Genomic DNA, 22,726 nt, shown 5'->3' with positions numbered 1-22,726 from the left:
TTTCCTAGTCAAGAAGAAATGCTTGTATTTTTGGTGTTTTTGATATTCAGCAGAAAAGGTGATTTTTCTTTAATTGCGCATTGCTTTAAAAGTATACAGCCTTGTATGTCCAAAGTTCAGGCCAGAATTATCCCTGATGCATTAGAAAGTGAGCAAAACCCTTCAAAAGCTCATTTTAACCTGGGCTGCAGCTGGCACCTTGCAATTAAAAGCAGCAGGTCTGCACCCCTCATTGGGGTTGAAGGCTATATGATGTGAAACAATGAGAACGTGCCTTGTCATGTCCAACTGGCATGTTCTTGTGCTGAGACACCACCATTGCAACACTTTTAAGTGAAACAGTTCAATAAGCAGCCAAAGCTGGTTTGTTGGGTTGTCTCCTGCTTTGGCTGAGCAACCCGTTTTACCTTTGATCTAAACAGAAAGGAGATCCACCACAGATACAAGCAGGAATGTGTCAGCTATGAGTACAGTTACTGCAGAAAAATCAACCTCTGTGGGAATTCCCACCTTCTGCTCCACCAGTCGAGTTGCCAGAGAGACTGGAGAGGGTGAAGTTTTCAGGATTAAAGGATCACACGGTGGGCATAGGCGTAGCTTTATTTGAACTAGGTGGATAAGGGAAGCCCCGAAGCTAAGCTTAGAGAGGTGCCTCAGGTGCTACGAACCCAAAGGCAAGACCCAGACCAAGCTTCAGGATTTCTTCTCCAGCTCTTACACAGACCACAAGCTCTGAGCTAGGATCTCACTGGTATATATTAATAGCAATCTGATAGCTCCGTGTTTTAGCTTCCTTGTATTGTTCCCACAGGCATGTCTGCATGCAGTTGCACAAACTAGGCCTCCTACAATTGGAGGGGATGCGAGGCCGTTTAAAGGCTTTTCTGATTTGGGTGCCCTGCAGCAGGAGCAGGAAGGAAATGAGTCATCCAGCCTCTTTGCTTTGACTACACCAGGCTTGCAGAACTAAGGAGGAGGCACCAAAAATCAAAAAAAAAAAAAAAAAAAACTTCCTCAATGGGCAGCTTTTGTAGGTCTTTATGCATCCTGTTATCCTCCTGGTGTTTTTTTTTTTTTTTTTTTCCAAGAATCCAAATAATACCACCAGCCAGAGGACGGCTGCATTTGATTCTATGAGGAGTATAAGTACATGTTTTTGAATGTAACAGTTCCACCTGTATATATAAAATTGAATTTTACTTGGCACATAAAGCAAAGGCTCATTATTCCCTTTATAATAAAGATACAGCATGTGATCTCAGGCTTACAACGCTACATCTCTGGAGGGTGTTTGCCCTGCCTGTTTTGAGGTCCTTCAGCATCTTAATTTGGTCCTCTTCATCCTTTTCAAAGGCTCCTCTCTCTCTTCACTGACAGTTTGTTGAATCGTGCTCCTAACTTTCATGTTATGAATTGAAACTAGGTACAAAAAGAACCTAAATTAGAAGGTGTGAATGCTCTTTTTGAATTAACTCAATAGGATTTTACAAGTTCATCCTTTTATTCATTTGGGAAATAAGCTAATCTAAAAATTAATCTAGTAATAAATTGTAACCTAGGCTGATTTTTTTTTCCCCAAAAAAAAGATTTCAGTATGTGTCTTTCTTGTCTATTTATTGCTGGCTTTTCAAGAAACAAGGCTAGCTATGAATTAACACCAAACATGTTGGCCATTCATTAGGACTCTGGGAGACACAGGAGTTCCTCTTACACCTTCTGTGTAAACATCTGCTCTGGAGATACTAGCAATTCATATTCAAGAACATTTTCATACTCTGCATGAATTTTTCAGATGGAGATGGAGGGAAGTCTGATGTCACTGAGCTTGTGGGAATTCTAGTTTTAACTCTTTGGGACCAGAAGTAGAAATGCCTTACTTGTAACATCACCGATTACCAGTGTTGCACACTGTGGAATCACAAGATCCTCATGTGAGGTTTAAACTTCTACATAGCAGGATTTTCTAAAATGTAGGTGTAACTCAGACTTTCCATATTTTCCATGCATTTAAAATTCACGTAAACTTGCTACACTGAAAAAAAGCTGTAATTAGGTAATGATATGAACAATTGCATTTTATTATTGTGATTATCCCAGTTACAGAGTATTAAGCTGATAGCTGAAGTATATTAAAAGGGACAATTATAACATTAATCATCAACCTTCCTCCATACCTAACTTGTATACCCCAGTGCTATTGGTTGTAAAGAGGCAACGGTGTAAGAAAGAAGAGCTGTGCGTCAAGCATTCCTGGCAGCAGATGACTTGGCCTCATGACTGGTCTTTTAAGGCTAGAAATGTGCTTTGTAACCTGGACATTAGTGGTTGTGAAGCTCACTGTCCCAGCTCCGTTGTAAATTGTAACCTGTGATGGAGGAGTCCATAATGGATGAAAGTGGCAGGACCCTGGGGCCAGACTCCTGCTGTTCTTTTTTTCCTAACAGCAATAATCATGACAAGAAACCTTTTCATACCAGTATGTGTAGTACATTACCAGGTTCCCCAGTTAGGTTATTGTTTCTCATTCATGCAACATTAACTTCATATCAATGGTCAGATTCACTAACTGACTCAGAGAGTTAGAAAACATACGTAGTTCTCTAGTATTGTGTGGCTGACTTTTACTGTTTACTGATGCACTGAACTGAGAAGATGATGAAATGTATACATGACATTTTCTTTGAGCTTTCCATTCACTGTTAATAGATGAGGTTTCGATAGATGAGGTTTAGATGAGAATAGATGAGGTTTCGAAATTCTGTGGGGTCTCCTCTCCAAAAAAAAATCTTGCTTATAGGTGTTTAAGACTAAACATACTTTTCTGTACAGCTCTCTAGTAAAGATGTTGTCATTATCCCAGAATCAAAATATTTAAAGTCTGGGAATTCAACATTAGAGGGCTCACTTAAACATAGATTTGTTAAAACATAGAAATGCACAGAAGTGACCCTCAGACACTTAAAAATCTGTCTTGTAGTGAAATAAATTAGTTAAAGAAATACGAAATAAAAAATTCAACACAAGATTAGCCCTAAGGCAAAATTAGTGACACGTCTAAATCATACCTAGTGCTATTGTGCAGAGGTAGGACTATTTAAGTGTCTCCTTAAATTCCTGGAGTTATAATGAGTGGCTTGGAAACACTAAGAGAAATCCAGGTTTATTATCCCCAAATTTCATGTATAAACTCCATTCTTCCTCCATATTCACACCATTTTCTAGTCTGAAATCAATGTGAGTTATGCTGAGCTAGTAACTCTTTTAAGTCTTTAATTGTGACCAACAGAGTAATAGACAAATCCTTCGAATATTTTATTGCTTTATTTGGTGGTTAGAGCTGGTTCTGCTTACTTGTACAAAATGGGGGGGAGACTCCTCCAAAACCTTAAGTTATACAGAGTCTGGTAGGCATATTTCTAGTTTAGAAAGTCAAATTTATTTTCTGCTCAAGCAGAAACACCTCATTAATTTTAATGGGACTCGTATGGGATTATGCCAGCAACAGATTTAGCATAACACATCCCAGCATCTGTAGCTTCTTTTTCCTGTGGCCACATACTGCTGTCGTGAATGGGAGTAACTGTTGCAATAACTGGCTTAAATGCATCAACATCGTTCTGTCTGAAGATGTTTTGGCAAAGCTGTTCATGGTGATAAGCGAGGAATCTGGCTGCCCTACCCATTCTGTGAACTTTAAGGCATTGCACTGTGCTCATTACAGTTCAGTCTAGCTTATAAACTACAGTGAATTACTGTGTCCAATGAGTCCTCCACAAACCCAATAATCTCACTGTTGTTACAGTGCTATAAATCCCATTTCTGAGCTTTTTCCAAATTATCTCCAAAGGGAACTTGATTTCCAAAGGGGCAGAGCTCTGACAGCTCCTTCTGAGCCATGAGGCTGCTCTGCCCCACACTGCAGTGTGTTTCCCCCAGGGTGCAGGACCAGCAGCTGCCAGAGACCTGGCAGTGTTGGGAAAACCTGCCAATGGGTAAACATGGGGTGGAGCAGACTGAGCTGCAGGACCAGTCCTTTGAAAACCAGATCTTGCACAGGCAGGGAATGCAACACATTATCAGAAGGAACTCCTAAAGAAAGACAGCGCTGATAACAAAAGAGTGATGACACCATAGCAAAATGTGAGTCATCGGGGTGACTGGAGTTGACCTCCCAAACTAATACATAGCCTATTTAATAACAACCCCAAGCAGTTCCCAAAATGTAAGAAGGCATGTGAAAATATTGCATTTTACTGTCCATTATTGGCTTATTTACATGACAGTTGGATGTAGAGTGACCACCTGATCTGAGGATGGTAAGGCACCCCATCTAAAAATCAAATATGATGGCCTAAACCAGTAAACAGACTGGGAAGAGACAGGAAAAAAAACAGTACAGACCATAACAGAAGTGTCTGAAAAATTCAGGTCCCACTTTGGCGCTGACATGACCTCTAATATAACATTTTCCTTTGTGATGGTTCCAGTAATTCTGCTGACAAAAAATAACACGTAGCTACCACAGCTCCCTGCTGGGCGTATGACCCCAAATGCTTCTTACAGTCCTGCCTTGTCACAGCAGCAGAAATCCCGAGTCCTTGCTGCAAAGCAAACAAAGCACCTTGCTGTTATCTTTGGGAGAGGCTGTTGGGAACATTTCTGTGATGAGGAGGGTGTGTGTGCGAGTCTGAAAGGCTGAGGGAGCCAGGAGGTATCTTCTCCATAGGAAATACTTGGTGACCGGGCTGCGTAGCATTCCTCTGAGATTAAAAACTACTCCTTCCACCGTGTGCAATTAAACAAACACTTGAGTCATGCTTTCAAAGCGCACGCAGGTGAACTGCTTTGCTTTGGGTTCCCCGTTGGATTGAACCCTGCGAACATTTTTGGCTTTGAACTCTGCAAATGCTCACTGCTGCCTGGGCTGGGCTGTGTGTGCATAAATAAAGGAGACTGAAAAGGGGTGTAGGAGTGTGCGTGTGAGGAAAGGGAGCTCCTGTTCAGCTGTCATCGCAGCACTGCTGCGTGTGGACGGGTCAGAGGCTGGGCTGGAGGTGGCGGCCGGGTCCTCACACAGCCTTGCTGCCATTGAACTCCTTCTGCGCTTGTTCACACAGTGAGAGAGAACAAGGGGGTTAATCAAGGTGTGTCCTGGGTTCAGGACGTGCCCCTCATTAAAATAGCATGTCCCCGACTTTGGACTCTTTAAACAGTGGCAGCTTTGTTTTGGGAAGGCTGTGTCAACTCTGTGGCATGTCCCCAGGCCTTGAAATGTCCTCACTGCTTCTTGGTGAGCTCAGAAAATGATGGCATGGACAAGAAAAGAGCAGGGTGGTCATAGAAGGTTCTTCTACTCGTCTGAAACATAATTGCTGTTTGCTTTGAGTCCCTGTGGCTGGAAGATGCACTGGTGCAAAGAAAGGCCTGTCTTCACCAGCCGCAGCCAGGGCCTGAGTGTGGCTCTGTGCCTGCTGTCTGTGCTGGGAGGTCCTTCAGCCTGAGTCTGGGCTGTGGATGAGCCAAATTTAAGGGGCTGCGAAGGAAAATGGGCTTTGTGAAGCCTGTAACCAGGAGCCAGAGGATACCAGAATTGTCATCAGTGCAAGCCTGAAACTTGGGGTTTGGAAAAAACCTTTTGTGGTAGTCCAGATGCATGAGGCATGTATTGAGATTTTGCCCTCTCCTCTTCTCCCGGGAACCTCATTTCCCTACCCTAAGAGCAGAGAAGCCCCAAGGAGGATCTCACAGCATCTCTGGCCTCTTCCCGTTCAGGGATTCCTGCTCCAGAAATGCATCCTGCCCCCACCCCTTTCAGATGGGACTGAAAATTGGGAGTCCTTTTTCCTCCTCCAGCCCTGAAAGCCTTTGTCTGTGGCCAAGGGAAGGGCTGGAGAAGGATGGAGGAGCTGTGCCAGTGTCAAAGAACTGTTTGGCTTGGCGGGGAAGGACTGAGCAGAAGGGAACAAAAAAATAACAGGTTGCTCATTTCTTGAGTCATTGCTGTGTCTAGGTTTCTTTCTGCCCCGGAGAAAATTTTGTGATGCAGAATTTGGGTCCTTTCCTATCCCCTCCCTCACCTGGGCATTTCTAGATATTCCCTTTAATGCATTATTCTGTCCCATCATATATCTCCTGCCTGTTCAAACAAGGAGGACGTACCCTGTGCATTGAGGCCAAGGAGACCGACAGCAACCACCTGCTCCTCTCCTTGATTTACATGCCCTTATCCTATCACTTTAATTTTTAGTGGCATTCGACTTTTTTTTTTAATCCCAACCTTGCCTTTTGGGAAGGGAGCAAGGAGGAACTTAGGTCCAGGTACAGCTGCTGTCAGCCAGGATCCTGACTCCAAGGAAGGGCGGAAAGGAGGAGGACAGGAGATGCCTACGACGGAAATTCCTCACATTCATCTCCAGCCTGGCAGGGTGGTTTGGGGATTAAAATCCATGACAACAAAGGCAGGGAAATAAAGCAGCTTCCCAAGTCTCAGAGAGCCATTAAATATAATAACCTGCAGTGTGCAGAAAGCTGGGAGACACCAAGCCGGGCTCGGTGGTAAAGTCACTGCTTGTAGGTGGTGCCCACAGGGGTCCAGAGAGAATAAATCCAGCCCTCGATGTAATCTATCATATACTTGTGGAATTCAGGAAAACAGGTTTTTCTGTTAGGTTTTGGCCTCGTTGCAGGAAAAGGTGTGTTCCTCCAGCAAAATAATCAGAGCACGTTAACTCACCTGCTGTAAAATCCCGGAGGAAGAAATTTTATTAAGTGATAAATAGGGCTAAGTCGTCATGGGCAGAAAGTATGCAATCACTTTGTTCAGTTGCCCTGCAATAAAAAATAAAATAAAATTAAAAAAAAAAAAAAAGATTTTATGGTGCTGTTGTTATTTCACTGTAAAGGTTAATTTTTAAAGTGACAAACCTTCGGTGACTAAAAAAGGCATCGAAATGCAACTTTACAGATGCCAGGACTGATCTACTCAGAATATATTGTATTTATTTAACTTTGGCCCTTAGCAGCAGGATTGTTGCTGTGAGTGGAGACAACACGCACAGAGGAGTGATGTTTAATTTTAATCATACTGAACTCTCTCCTTCAAATCCCAGTTTGATCTCGAAGATCAAGAGCCCCAGAACCGTTCATGGGTATGCTGATGGATAGAGCTTAGGAGGTATATTCAGAACAGGGAAGAAGCGATCAGAAATTCAGACAGCTTTTAAAAAATAAGTGAAGATACAGGAACAGTCAGGGCTTCCAGATGATTTTTTTTTTTTTAATCACCAATTTTAAACTTGCCACTCAGCTGTGATACAGGTTTAACTAGGAAAAGGGCAATCCCCCTAAACACCTTGGGTCTCTTGGATCAGCCAAAACCCAAACCAGGAAGGCAAACAGTGAGGGCTGTGATAAAAACTGGGGACCAGGGACTTGATTCAAATAGGATTCTTATATTTTTCTTTTATTCTTAGAATACTGTTTCAGGATTTCTGCAGCTTACAGGAGCCCAATTGCTCCTCATGTCATTTTGGTTTAATTGTTATTCTGCACATATATTGGTTTCAGTAATGGAAAAGAATGGGAAATCAAGTGCGTATGGCATGCATGCAGAAATATAGCTAAAAAGACTATTGCCTTGAGAAAAAAGGGTCTGATGAGACCCGTGCTGTATGATCTCAGCTTCGGTGTGTTTGCTGCAGGGTTTCACTGGCTCTGATGGCAGCTGCTGTACTTTCTGATGAATGCCAGAAATGCAAGGCTGCCTGCAAGTGCTAGGCGTGCTCTGAGCACACATCAAGCCTGTCAAGGATTTAGGAGTGGTGATGCTTAAGCTTAGGATGGCAGGAAGGTGCCACAGTGCTCAAAGCAGCTAAAACAGTGATACTTCTGGACAGGTATGGAAGCAGGAAGAGTTAGCGTAATAGAGAAAAGTGCAAGGTTGGACAAAGTTTTGTGAATCCTCCTGACAGGCACTATTTCTGCTCCCAATTGCTCTCATCAAGGAGAAGGCAAGGAGGAAGCGCAGGCAGATGCGTTGGGCTGCCAAAGCGGTAGGCACAGAGGATCAACAAATCTCAAATCTCACACCTTCAAATCTCACACCTTCAAATCTCAAGGTGTGATGGCAGAGAAGCTCAGTCCCACTCGAGGGTGCCCTGTCCAGCCTGAGGAAGCCAACGCAGTCGTGGTGGTGTTCACAGTGTTGCGGGGGGCTGATGGTCCTATCTTGGTGCCACTGTGCCCTGCACTATCCAGATCGTGGTCCTCATCATTTTGGGGGCTAACAGCTCGCTTACACCTCTTTACTTTACTACAGGGGACACAGGGAGACTGGCAGGTATGTCTTTAAGTGAGGCCTTGTGCTAGGTAGTATGAAGATGCAACAGGGTGTGATATAGAGAAGGGTAGAGGAGTGACTATAATGTTATTTCCTGTCACTGCTTTCAAATTGTTTGCCCTTCTCTGCTTCTCCTCCCTTCTGAAAACCATAACACCTCCATCACCACCGCTTTACCGGAGTTTCCAGTCTGGCTGACTCATCTACCAGCCTCTCCAGCAGTCGCTTCCCCTTCAGCTGATAGGGTGATGGGTTTTGGTGGTGTCCTCTGGAAACCCCCCTCCCTTGGGGCTTTTAAGGCTTTACAAGGATTCTTGAGACACCCTGGCTGCTGTCCTGCTTTCCTCACTGCCAAAAAATTTGACCCTGTCCAAGCCAACGTCTCCTTTTTTCTGCGGGTTTGCAAAACGGATGCTCCTTCCTGGGTCCTTCAGAAAGTGTCTCACTTGTTTGCTCTTATGCTTTGTGCTAGCACAGATGAGTTTTGCTGTATTAGGGCAATTTGGAGGGCATAAAATTAGCTGGAGGTGAAGTCTGAGCTCTTGAAGGAGCAGCTTGATTCCTGGCAGGGATGGGCAAACAGTCCTAGTCCCAAAGTATTTGTCACCAGGTACATCCCAGAACTGTCACCGTCAGAGAGGGACTTTTCCCTTCTGTCACTGGAGCTGCTGTGTGCACAGCTGCTGAGAAGCAAGGGCTTTGAATCCTCTGACAGCTGCATTGATTGCATCAAGATCACCTAAATAACCAGAAATAAAAATAAACAACAACAGCAAAATAATTAAAAACCTCCCCCAGCCACTCAACTAGATGGACACTATTTTCCTAGTGTGGATTCCCTTTCTTTCCCCCTCCCTGCTCGATAGCATCATCTTTTTCTCCTTTAAAAAGGAAAAAAATGTAATCTATTTTAAGAGCAGGGGGCAGGGCAGAGGAAAACAGCTCGGCTCGGTACAAGCCTCAGGGCAGCGAGGAGTTTTTTCTGCTTTCTGCCTCGCTGTCTCGAATGTGAAGCTTGCAGCTTTTCGTCTGCTTTAAGCTGTGAGCGGTTGTGGTTACAGCTTCTCCGCTGGCAGCTTCTGAGCTGTTTTGTTGTTTTTTCTCATTGTTTTGTTGCGTTGTGTAGTGAGATATGCCCCCACCAGTGCCAATAAGCCCATTAAACCCCAGGTGCTGCCTCGTGTCGTACGGCCCTTCCCTTGGGTCGGGGACAGATTCGAGCGCTCAGCGTCTTCTGGAAGCCTTGCCGGAAAGGAGTGGAGCATGTTTAAGCGTTTGTGCCAGCAGCAGGAACAGAGGCACGGCTTGGAGCCCCAGCAGGAGCAGGAACAGGAGGCTGGCCCCGCAGAGAAGAGGGCCAGCTTGCACAGGGAGGAGCCAGGGCCGGCGCTGGGGCTTGGGCGCTTGGCCTCACTCGACGCGTTGGGCAGGCGGCGGCGTGCGGATGCGGGAGAGAAATAAATGAGGAGTCATAGCGAAGACGGCTCTCCAGCCAAGGGGAAGGAGCAGGCCTCGCCGAAGGGAGCAGACGTTTGGGGGTTACTGGAGGAGGGAGCAGGGGGAGCCTCGCGGGTCTGGCTGCCAGCCCCGGCTGGCGCTAACATCTGGGCACAGCTGTTTGCCGGCGCCCTTCCTGCGGCCGCACCTCGGCTCGTTTTGCAGCCATGGAATCGAACGGCACCTTCCTCGCTTGCAACAGTAAGTCTGTACAAATGTCCTTGTGTTTCAGCCCTTTTATCTCGTGCGAGAGCTGGCTTTTTCCTCCTCTCTCCTCCCTCCCCCTTTGCCGCCGCAGTTCTCTCGCTTGGAAGTACCGCAGTGTTTAAATCAGTGTTACAAGAGAGAGATGACAGATTTTTCTCTTTTATTAGGGTTAGATGTGTTGGTCGGAGGGGTGTCTTGGCTGATCAGTGTGTGCGAGTCCAGCAAGGCTGATCCAAATCTCCTCCCCTTTATGGTGAAACTGAGAGTGGGACAGATGCTCAGCGGAGTAAATCAGGCTCTGGTGAAGGCAGCAGAGCCAGGATAAATCTCTTCGGCTCAGCGCCTGCCCCCAAGACTCTGTAAATGCTCTGTAAAAAATAAGTAATGTTTCTAAAAAAGAAGAAATCCTCTCTGCCCTGACAGCAAGTGAGATTTAAGAAGTCTCAATCAGTACCAAGATGAGGAGGCTTGTCTGATAGACAGGGAAATATCCCTTATTCCCTGGTCTGACTTGAATATATCGATCTGTTACCTATTCATTGTGTTTTATTCACTCTGATGAGCAGGAACAGCTCAGGACTTGAAATGGGAAAAGTCTAGAGTGCTTATTTCTAGTTCTTGATATAGGCGCTTTCTTCCTGTAGATGAGCTATAAACAAACAAACAAAAAAAATAATAGATCGATCTGTGATTGACCGTAAACAGAATCAGTTAACATTGCCAAGCAAAATGCAAAAAAATCATAACCAGGCTCAAGAAATCTTCCCTCTGCTTTTCCCAGAACCTAGAAATAGACAGGAAGGTGAAACTGAGGTTAATGTTAAACTTTTTGTAGGTATCTCATTCATTATAGAGCCACTGGGGAAAGAAAGCTAGGAAATACATCTGGAACTATTAAAATCTTTCCTAATCTGGCTTGTAGGTCATTTTTCAGTGAATATTACTTTTTTTTTTTTTTTTTTTTTTTGTGGTGTTAGGGACCAAGAAAAATTCAGTGTCCGTTCGTTATTCTATTTTCTTCTCTCAGGCAGAAAAATACACAAGTACTGAATGAGCTGTGTGCTTTCAGAAAACTATTTGCTGAAATTCCTTGGCACATACGTGCACAAGTGCCAAAGTCATTCCGAATGCCAGACTTCTTAGACAGGAAAAGTTGCTCACATGCTGGTTAGTTAGCAGGATCAGACTTGTGCTGCTCCGTTTGTCAGAAATTTCTCAGATACTGTGGCTTATAGGTATGTTTCATCTATGGCTGTGTGTTGAAACTCAATTTCTTCCTGTCCCACGTGGACACAACTGTGTTTGCCGTATCAGAATTAACCGCGGACACACGGTTCCACCTCAGCACAGTATCTGGCACTCAGTAAGAGACCCCTGGGATATCTTCCAATAGCAACAGTGGGTAGTACTCTTGATGAGAGTTTCTGAAAAGTTCGTAGAGTTTTGTTTGTTCTGTGTTTGGATGGAGATCTGAATCCTGGGATGGAAACTGAACGTGCTCCCTTGTCCGTAGACCCATGTAGCTGCTGTGATTTAGTGGTCTGCGCCTTTTATTCTGAACGTGTTTGATTCAGCTGTACGGGCTTCTCGTTGCTTATTTTATAAAGGCTCATCTGCATTTATTATGCAACGGATCTGCCGGACCCTGTGGGCTATTAATAAGCTTTCTTTTGCCTCATCAGCCTGGCATGTATGTGAACTGGGAGTCCTTGTGCTCACACAGATTGTAGAATAGCTAATTTGTGCTATGCCTTATTCTTATACACTGACCTCTTCATCCGAGACACTGTGCACATTGTGCAGGGAATGCCAGAGCCCCATTACGGGAATGCCTTCTGCCACAGCCCAGGGTGAGAGTCAGCAGGGAGGGGCTGGTAAAATCCTACAGAACAGGCTGTTTCCTTGTTTTTCTGTCAGCCGGTCCCAAGGACTAACTTCTCCGGGATTTAAATTTCCAAATGAATCACCTCTACCTGCCCTTCTAAGCTGGGAGTGCTGAGCAGGCTCCTTCTGGGCTTCACCCCCCGTGGGTGGAGGTGATGCTGCTTGGCATCAGCTGAGATCTGCTCCGAAGCAGCCGGTGGCTTTGATCTCCTTTCCTGCAAACAAGATACGCCTGGCACACCTGGATTGTTGGAGGTTGTGCCAGATGCATGACGTGGGGTTTTTTAAAGCCATAACTCTGCCGGTAGTGCAGGAGAATTTGCCATACTGGCACTGCTCGGTGCATTAAACATGCAACTTTCCCTTTTTGCACAGGACAAGTCAAAGTCATCTTGGAATTTTTTTTATTTTCAGTCAAAAACTGCTAAATGTCCAATCTGAGCAATGCTTTTTAAATAAAGCTAAGGCCTTTAATTGGTTTTAAGACTGCTGCCAATGCGCAAAGCCCCAACATCAGGCTCAGAAGCAGATGAGTAGAGGCAAAAGACGCTTGTGGATAAATAGATTTTAAAGACGAAATGAAAGAAGAGGAAGAAGGAAATGCAGTCGCCTGGAAAACTGCTGCAGGTAGCAGGGATGAAAGGACACTGCCAAATACAGGGAACAGCAAGAGGAAAAGGTGTGGGGAAGAGGTGGTTTGTGCAAGGTCAGGAAACTCAGCCAACTGGATAGGCAGCTCTGGGAACCACAGGTGTTGATTTGGGAGCAAAGTATAGTTTCCTTTACAGGCAGATCAGATACATATAAACAGGTATTAATAGGGAAAACTGCATCGTGCTCTTGGTGATTTGATCATCCAGGGTGGGAATCCGCTAGCTAAATGCAGGCATCTGCAGGAAATTGCAGACTTGCAGGGATGTGGACAGATGAGTTACACCCATCTCCTGGCCCCTTGCTCCGTGTACTGCAGATATCACAGAATCACAGAATCGTTTAGGTCGGATGAGACCTCCAAGATCACCTAGGCCAACCTAAAATCTAAATATCTAAATACTGTGAGACTGACCCCCAGTCCTTGCATCCCCAAAGTCCTTCCCATGGGTGGAGCATCTCAGTCCTTACTCAGTCAAGCCCACCAGAATGGATGGCTGCAGACCTTGGGTCAAACCTGAAGGTTTCTCTTTTTCTTTATGCAGGTAGAGAAGATTTTGCCACAGTTTCTTCTAAACCAAGATACTTCCACACCTTAAATAAGCCACCTGAGACAGTGAGTGGGGAGAAAGCCTCACACCTTGGGCTGCCCCTCACATGGGTGCCTTTTAAAGCCCTGTGTTGAGATACACACAACAAGTCTTGGCTATTTCTGGCTCTAGTTACAGAGTGATGAAATTCCAGATAAATCACACAGGGGAAAAAAAAAAAAAGAAAAAGATTTTTTTCCCTAGTTTTGCATAACTCAGTGGTGCAATTTAATTATTGCACAAATTTGCCCTGCTCTGAGTAGCCTGCTTTTTGGCCGTGGAGGAAATCTCAGCTCCTGAAAAAGATGTTGAGGAAAGCTGTTAAGTGGCCTGAAAAAAAAAATGAAGCTGGGACCCACCTACAGCTGACTATGGTTTTATGGCATGAACGTCTTCATCAGTATGTGCTGAGAAACATGACTTAGGAGTTATGCAAGTAAGCTGCTGCTGCTGGTCCTATTGATCAAGTTGACATCCTTCTTTTTAATTACTCTCCCCCTACTCCCTTCACACCAACTGCTGGAAAAGCTGCAATTTACTTCAAGACAGTGCTTGCTCTGGTGCCTCTCACTCTGCAGCCCAATCTGCTTGTGCACCATCGTGGAAGGACCAAACCAAACCTTCAGCCTGCTTTTGAGTTCCTGGCTGCAAAGAACTTGAGGTAGGAGTTTTACCTGGATTTCACAGAGAGTGCAGGGAGGAAGCAGAAGCTTTTGATGGGTCGCATCACTAGCAGCTAGCACTCTCCCAGATGATACTTGGACATGATCTGGGTGATGGCATGGGTCAGAGATCCTTCCCGGTGTGCAGTCTGGATATGGCCAGCCTGTTTTGGGGAAAGGTGGCTCAGCTGCGCAGACTGATCAGAGCAGAGCTGGAGAAAAGGCCGTTCTCCTCCCAGAGACCTTGCAGACAAGGTGGGACAGCCAAAGGGATACAGGGTGGCAGCGCTGGTCTCAGTGCACCAGAAACCTGCCCATCGTACATCTTCTTGCCAGCATAAGGAGATTTTAGGGGGTGATTTGAAGGACAGCCACAACGCGATGCCTGGGGACAACTCCTCCTATATGAAGCTTTAAGATCACCCTGCTTCTGCTCGGCAGGACCTCTCAGGCACATTGGACGAGAAGTAGAGTGGGCAAGAAAAGCCAGAGTAAGGAAGAAAAAAGAGGTTTGCTGATGCTGCCACCGACTTTGTGGAGAAGCCCATTCTCAGTGTCACCACAAGGTGGAACTTGGTCCATACCACATGCACCGAAATGCATCCACGCTCACCAAGCAGCAGCAGCTTTGGCCAGAGATGCACCAGTGTTTATGGTCCCAGTCCCCCCTCCCTGCTCCCCACTCCCCCAGAAGGAGCAAAAAGGGGAGAGCTGGTGTAGAGGAGCCACTGGCATTTTTTGGTGGTGGTGAGAAACTGGCTGCTCTAAACAGCAAAGCCCAGTCCTGTGGTGTAACTGGGGAAAATAAAGCTGAGAGACAGTGGTGGGGTCCTGCAGGTAGCAAGGAAGGAGGAAATGGAAGCAATTGGAAATGGAAGGAGGAAAATCCCAAGCAAAGGGCTGTTCAAGAGCTGATGTAAAAGCCAGGTATATATAACCATGGGTTGATGGCACTTAACAAAAGGCGTCTCTCAGAGGCACCTCACAGGTAACATCAGTGATTTGCAAAAGCACTTGGAAAGCCAACTAACCTATTTGTCACTTGGCAGGTTTTCTGCGTTTCTGAACAGCAGCCACTGCCCATTGCTGCAGCTGGCTGTGCTCATTTCCACGCAGCTAGTGCACTGACAGCACTCCTCATACTAGGTACGCAAAATAATCCTCGGACTTCATTGGCCACCAGAAACTTCATGTTCTGAGGGCTCCCTCACCCTAACAAGCAATGGCAGGTTGTTGTGTCTACGACACGATCAGATCAGCTGGACCACAACTTTTCCAAGCTTTCATTGATTCTCAGTTCACCTGGATTGAAAGTTCTTGCTCCTGGTGAGGGCTAGGAATAAATAGGGACAGACACAGTGGTTCATTAGTGAGCAGTGATACTCAGTGCATGCTGTTACTCTTTTAAAAATAATTTTACTGAATTTCACTGCAGGTGAGCCTGGGAGGGAAGCTGAAATTACAGTAACTTCAAAGATAAGCATCGTGTGAAATAGACCTTATTCCTTCTTGATAAGGAATACAGAGCAATGAACAACCTTTGACCTCATTAGTGGGAATTTCCCCCCAAATTGAGATGTGTAGGTGTTGTGTAGCTGCCAGAGGCATTACTAGTCCTAATAGAGCAATTTACATCGTGTGCATGATGCAATGGGGAAGTGGTGAGGGCATCACCAGCGTGGATATTTTCATTCCAGTCCCAAATTATCACAAGTCGGGGCAAATCAGCAGCTGACTGCTGTCATGTCGTTGGGGTCAATGTGGTGTAAAGAGATTGCCATCAGTAATAGGGCTGCACCACTTTTGGTGTTGCCCAACCGTGGCCATGCTAGGTGACAAGTTCCAACCCCAAACCAACCTGCTTCTTCCTCTGTGAAGTGGTAACAAGAGCTTCCTTCGGTCCTTCGTATATGGATGTGATGAAGATTAATTCATTCTGGAAAACTGCCTGAAGAGCAGCCTCGGCATTAATAGTTTTCTCACATAGCCCATTTCCTACCAGGCTCTCCAGCCTTTCTATCTCAAGTGCCTGTTTCCTGCATATTGAAGCACTTTGCTAACTTCAGGACCATGTTCTGACAACCTCATTCACATCAATTTCCATTTGCTCCGTGAGTAATCCAGCTGGAATCGATAGGATGATTAGCAAAGCCCCGATCCTTGGCACAAGGACATGAATAACTTCACTCATGTGACTAGTGCCATCGATTTCAGTGGGGTTGGTCATAGGGGTAAAATTGCACGGTTGAGTGTTCACAGGCTTCAGCCCCAGTCAGGTGTTACCTGCAGTGAATAAGGGTCGGAGAATTTATCCCTGAGCCATCGAAGGAATCATTTCCGCCAGCACCGGTGTGTGACGCAGCATCAGGTAACATCAATAAGCAATGCCCCGTATCTTACAGTGCCACACTTACCCATCACAGCTTGTCTACGAGATGTGACACAGTCTCTAAATGACCTCAAGACCGCAATAGATCCAGATCTGTTGTTTCCCTAAGCAGGGTATTTCTGGCCCAGTGTTGTCATCTTTGTTTTAAAAACAAACTGATTTTATCTGTCTTCCATCTCTGAAGTCCTCACAACATCAGAACTTGCTCATTGCTGTTCTGGAGCAGTATCTAAACTTTGTGAGCGCCGATCCTGTGCTTTGCGTATGTGCAAACTTCAGGGATAAGTACAGTTCTCTGAGAGCCTGGGAGGCTCTGAGCAGCGCTGTTGCTGACACTTTTTATTAGGAATTAATGAGAAAATGAGGCAGAGGGGATCTGCGTGCTCCCAAACCGATCCCTATGGGACACTGGCTGCTGGGAGAGCTGGTGCACAGAAGCAAACTGTTTTGCCAAGGCGAGTACAAGAGATGACTCTCTTCCCCACTCCTTAATTAAATCAGCCCTCTCCAGTACAATGTGAAATACGGGAAGTGCTCAGAGACTGCTAGCTAATAAACATCAGCTAGCCATCACATCACGGTGCTCACCCTCCCGCCAGGGCAAGGGCAAGTCCCCAGCTGCCGGGGGAGGGCTACAAAGACATCTGGCCCCTGCACGCCTGGAGTGATCAGAAGAGGCTGGGGGTATTTCCTCAAGCACACTGCCTGACTGATGTGTCTGACAATGTCCCAGCCATAAAATGCCTTTATTCTCCTTTGCCTTCTGTGACTTGTAGCTGCTATGTGTAAATAAGGCGTTACTAGTTGTGCTGCTGTTCAAGGCCAGGCAGTGGCTCTGCCTTGTCCCCAGTGAGTTTCTTACTCACTGTGCTGGGGATTAATGACTTTGACCGTGTCCTTGTGCTGGTCAGATCACCCAGTCATCTGTGAGCATCAGTAGGGCTTCCTTCAAAATACAGAGAAAGAGGAGGATGACTGGGGTGTCAGACACCTGAAATAGAGAATCTGTTCCTAAAACCTTTGTGTTACAAAATGCATTGGGTATGATGGGGGCTGATGATGGAGAGACTTGGATCTCCAGCAGAGATGGTGACACGTGGTTTGCTGTCGAGCTTCTCGGGCAGATGCTGGTTTTGCAGTAAAGGGCATTCACCCCAGTTTGGATCCATCTCCCTGCAGTATTTTCACTTGTGGCTTGCTTTTTAGGGTAGCAGCTCTGCAAAAGCAATGACAAAAACCTGACAAGGTCTGTAAATTCCAGACATTGCCAAGAGAATAAGCAATGAACATGAGGGTCAGCAAGGGAAACTTACATAAACAACTTAAACTTATATAAACAAATTCTTCACTATGAGAGCATCTAAGCTCTTGAACAGTGGTCTAGATTGGCTATGAAGTTTCCATCCTTAGAGATATCCTAAACTCACCTGGATGAGGCTGTGAGCACCTGATCTGCATTTGAAGTGACTCCCCCCTGAGTGGGTGGTTGACCAGGAGACCACCAGAGGTCCATTCCAGCTGTGATTCTCTATAATCAGTGACTTGTTAAGCCGCCGGTGGGGGCTTATCCCTGTACCTGTAAACTTGAACTACAAGAATAAACCCGTAGCTATGCAGAAATGCAGGGTAAGTGACTCACCCAAGTCACGTAGGAAATCGGTGGCAGGGAAGACATTCTCCAGAGTCTCAGGAAAATGCTCTCCTCTAGGTGGAAAAAGAGCATTAAAACAATTTCCGAGCAGCTTTCGGGCTACGTCTGCCCCGGTGTTTTTAAGCTTCCTGTATGTCAATCACTGCATGTCAGTGGGAACAGCACAGAGCTCGGCACAGAAGGAAAGGGTGGAGCCGAGGTCTCTTAGCCAGGCATTTGTGGGCAGGCTGAGCTGACGAGCCCCCTGGAGCCACAGGCGATATCTGGGGCCCCTCCAGGCCCTGGAAACGAGGCACAAAACCCCACTGGCTGACTGTAGGAAAACTCGCTCCTTCTACCTGGGCCGCTGCCGGCAGACAGCCGGCTGTAGTTTCGCACCCAGCGTGTGCGGCCGATGAGCAAGCAGGAGGAGAGACTTCCCACAGTCCCACCCCTAGCCGGACTCTGCCCTCCTCTGCCTTCCTCTGCCTGTCCTCTCCCCGCTGCCTCCTCTCCCTCCTTGGAGCCCAGTTTGACACGGCGCACACCCGGGGCTCCTGGATGAGCAGGGATCCCCGTGGGGCCGACGGGGCCCCCCATCCTTCCCGGCTCACGGTGCCTCTTTCCGAGCCCTACGCTGGACCATGCAGTGCTTCCGAAGGCCGCCCAAGCGCACCGTGTCCCAGGAGAACATCCTGCGGGAGCAGAGCTGTCAAGTGGCCACACTGAACGGCATCAGGCTGGGTAAGGGACAAGTTGGCCAGACCCTCGGCGCTTCCACACGCTGGCAGCTGCTTCGCTTCTGCCTCTTTTCCCTGCTCAGAGGCAGCGCTCCACCCTACAGGCAGCTCCGAGGTTATTTTTAAACTCCCGAGGTTTCTTTTCCTTTCCTTTGCCTGTAACCACCCGCCAGATGTACGAACCGCTTCGGTCGAGGCATCAAAGAAAGCGGGACCTCTCTGGCAGAGGGTGGGTTCGCAGATCTCTTGCTGGGCTTTTGAGCTGTTGGTGCCTTGAGGGTGTTTGGGGACGGCGGTGCCCCTTTTCTGCCCGATTCTAGGACTTGTCAGTGGTGCGGTGCCAGCTGATTACAGCCCGAGGAACCACTCAGAGGGCTGTGTTCACCAGATGAAAAAAGACAGGAAACCCCAGCGAGTTTCGTAACTTCTCTGACTACGATTTTACGGCTGGTGTCTGCTGTCTGGAGAGACAGCCCAAGTGAATGCGGATCTGTTGATTTACGTGGCTACAGACAGCAGGTGGAATTGGAAAATCACCATTCGCCCCCCCCGAGTTGTCTGTGTTTAATCTGAAAGGCTTTCTGCCCTTTTAAAGTGGCAATCCTGAGCTGTGCCTGGTCTTCAGCCAGGTGGGAGAGAGGAGCAGGCAGGAGGAGGCTTGTTTTATCGCAGTTGTAATTAATGTTTTTATCAGATCAGCAGATTTGCAAAGTGAGCAATGCAGAAATACAGACTGTCGCTGTCGCCTGTAAATATCATCTCCTCAGTGAACTCAGAGCTAGGCTGCTGCCTTGACAGCTGTTGTTTTATTGTGTTCCCTGCTTGCTGTAAACCTGAGATGGATAATATAAAGGTTAACGTTTTGGGGCTCTTGGTGTCTAAAGCTTCATAGTGCAGGATATTAACTTCATGCTCATGGTGGTGCTGTGTGTGCTTTGAGGCTCTCTTACCTCTGCCAAATGCGATTTTCCCTCTGAACTGTACTGTACACTAAGTGTGTTCTGTTTAGCAAGTGTTTGACTGATATTTTTAAGGAGGGGGGCCTGACCCTTGAAACACATAGTGCGATTTTGTGTGACAGATGTGTATTTGGTATTTTGCAGAGGATGCTAAGCAAGATACGGCCCTGCCACACATTTCAGGCAGGATTTGGACATCTATTTCTGTGTGGCGATTTTGTTTCTCGTGTCCAGCACTGTTATATAATTGCAAATATCCCTGTCCCACTGCACAGTGTTTTTGGATCGTTAGATGACGTTTGTATATGACAACTCTGTTTTTTTTCATACAGAAGTTTCCATTGCTGTGAGACAGAGCTCTGCACAGCCAACCTCATCAGCTCTGTGTGGATGTCTGGCAGAAATCCCCAGGGGCTGTTTTGGATATAAAACCCAAAATGAAAGTTCTGCTGTGAAAAGGTGTTTTTTGTTAGTTTGTTTGTTTGTTTTTTCAGGAAAGCAATTCGAATGGCCAACTGAGAGTCATGTCCCACTGACACATTGGGGGTGCATTTGAGGTCCTATATCATCAAATCAGATCATGCTGTGCTTCATCTCTGACCTAACAAAACGCTGCTATCTGCCTTGCCCAAGGTCATTTAAAGAGTCTGTGGCAGTGCTTGGACCAGGCATAGGAGGCAGGGCCCAAAACACGGGCCTTATTCCTTCCTCTGGGCCTACCATGGTGGCTCAATCCATACTTTGGGTCACTGTTGGCGGAGGTCAACTTTGGGTGACTGCTGTGTACCTGAAAGGCCCCATGAGAGTACCAACCTCCCACATCAGAAGGATGATGGAGCTCTTAGACACCCATCTTTAACCCTCTTGTCCTTTCCTGACCAAATTCACCATCTTCTGGAGGCAAACTTGTTTCCATCCCCTCCCTGGCTTTTCTAGCTGCCCTCTGATTCACACTCCCTGCCATCTTTGATCTTTGATGTCTGCTAGCCTTTCACCATGCACTGTCTCTCTTCATCTTTTCCTCCTACTCCTGTGAAGGGCAGTGGTTTCCTTCACTGGGTCATTGAACCTGGCCTGGTCCTCGGGCACAGCAGCCAGGGATGGGTGGGGATGGCTGGCAGGGCTGTTCCCAACCCGTAGTTGGATCCGCTGAAGAGGAAGGGGAATTTTGTCCCATGCTAATGCAAGGCCTGGGCTGTGAGAAGGATGAAGGGCTCACTCCAGCTTGTGTCCTACCTGTGTGGATCTAGCTTGGAGGAGACAAACCTGCCCTTGACTACTGCTAGTGGCCATCCAAATTTGCCCTTATGACATTGATGCAGCTTTTTGATCAGGTAGCATGACATGTTATGCATGCTGTATACAGTGTCTGTGCAACAAAACATGTCACAGTCAGCAGGGGTTTCTCATTGCACAATTATGCACATAGGCATCCGAAGGAATTGGTGGTTTTCCTGCTTTCCTGCTCATGTCACCCCAGGATGGCATGTCCTCTTTCTAGTCCCATAACGATGCCTCGCATGGTTGGGATCTGAGGGAAGATGGAGTGAGGCTGGGAGTCAGAACAGAAATTTTGTGGGTGAACACAGAGGAGGAAGTTTGTTCCCTCTCCAGAAACCTTGAGAGGTACCACAGCAGTGTTAGTGAAGCCTAAGTCTGCAATTCTTTGTGCTTGAAAGACCTTAGGATCAGGGAGGAAACCTCAACGCTGCAGCTCAGGAGACCAAGGCCTTGTGACGCTGTTGTGGTGTCAGTCCTTCCTGTGGATTGCCTCTTGTAGACCCCTGGGTGTGCTTGAACCTCAGCAAACCTAAGAGGGTGTTCCTGATGCCATAGCTGGGATCAATCTTTCAGCCTTCTGTGCTTTGTGGGAGCCAGATTTTTCTTTCTCACCATGAATTTCTTTCTGAAGTTTCCAGAGGAAGTGTTCAATTCCTCCTCCTGGGCACTTCCAAACCTGACATTGGAGCTGAGAGGCTGTAGCATGTGCAGGCACTTAATTACTGATCTAGCTAATTGAATGTAGAGGAAAGAGAGAGGCCACAGCAACCTTTTCATGGTCTTCAGCTCCCATTGTGGTGCTTTCAATCCTGAATGCCTCAGTGAGGCTCAGCTCCAGGCCTGCTCCTCAGGTCCAGGCCTGCTCCTCGGCATTTGAAAACCAGTGAGGTGGCCTGAGCTGGATACAGGACACCCCTAATATTTATCTCTGACAGAGATCGCAGACTTTGCCAACCTAAAATGACCATGTTTTGTTTTTCATGCAGGACTGAAGTAATGCTTGGTGGTTTATTGCCTTGTCCTGTTCAAAGAGCAGCCATTTGAGGCAGCCCTCTCCAGGGAGGAACAAACCCAATAGCACAGGGGAATGCCACGCTGCAGTATAAATCTTATTGCACAAATCAATTAACTTGGACTCCTGCTTTGTGGGGCTCTGTGTTGTGTTTATGTAGCATTGGGATGGGAGTGTCAGGTGGCTGCAAGTGGCCAAGTAGTTATTAGTGACAGTCTCACCTGCATCGTCAAGATAAGGTTAGCAGAAGTCACGCTGAGTTGGAGTTGGGCTTGTTCAGTGCTACAGAGCTAAATGTTGTTTCACCAGCTTTGAAACAGCCTTTTATGCAATGTCAGAGCTGCAAGGTGCCTATTACAGAAAGCCCAGGGTGTGTTCCTCATGTTTCATTCTCCTGCTGCCCCCCACCCTCCCTGCACTAGTTCACACACTGCAGATCTCTAATTAATGGTTGGTCTGAGGGACAAAATCTCCAAGGTATTTAGGTATGTGGAAGTCATATACTTCTGAGATGTTCAAAACCACCTAGAATGTCAAATGTATGTTTTGAAAGCCTTAGTAGATGACTGTTGCTTCTCTGGATGTCTAAGTGCCTTCCTGAACCTAGTCTGAGACGAGAAATCTCTGCAGTTGCTGGGACCAGAAGGGGACAGCTTTTCTGAGAGGGACCTGTTTTCATGAAGGAAATTTGCTGCAGAGTAGAGCTGAATTCTCTTCAAAGCTCCTGACAGCACTCCAATTAAAAGTTACACAACTTTCCTTCCTCTGCTTTTACTTTTATGCTGTTGTTCTTGCATCCTAACTATATTTACTGCAAAGGAGATATTTTATGCTTGTAAACCACCTGAGAATTATAGTACAGAAATCTTTGGACTCCATCTAAGAA

General features: G+C 46.5%; 1 protein-coding gene across 2 annotated transcripts in view; it reads left to right on the top strand.

The window, feature by feature from the left end:
* The first annotated feature begins 9,450 nt into the window (after positions 1-9,450).
* The window catches only part of PLCD1 (phospholipase C delta 1), a 54,463-nt gene continuing 41,187 nt past the window's right edge, over positions 9,451-22,726 (top strand). The window contains exon 1 of one of the 2 annotated variants that reach the window (XM_040547664.1): positions 9,451-10,036. In XM_040547664.1, the coding sequence (XP_040403598.1) occupies positions 10,003-10,036 (34 nt within the window). In that variant the 5' untranslated portion in view covers positions 9,451-10,002. Of the gene's footprint in view, positions 10,037-18,049; positions 18,593-22,726 lie in introns of those variants that run through there. The other variant, XM_040547663.1, reaches the window with a different exon arrangement.

This window comes from Cygnus olor, chromosome 2, assembly GCF_009769625.2.
Source record: "Cygnus olor isolate bCygOlo1 chromosome 2, bCygOlo1.pri.v2, whole genome shotgun sequence".
NCBI lineage: Eukaryota > Metazoa > Chordata > Aves > Anseriformes > Anatidae > Cygnus > Cygnus olor.
This window is presented reverse-complemented; position numbering and strand designations above follow the sequence as displayed.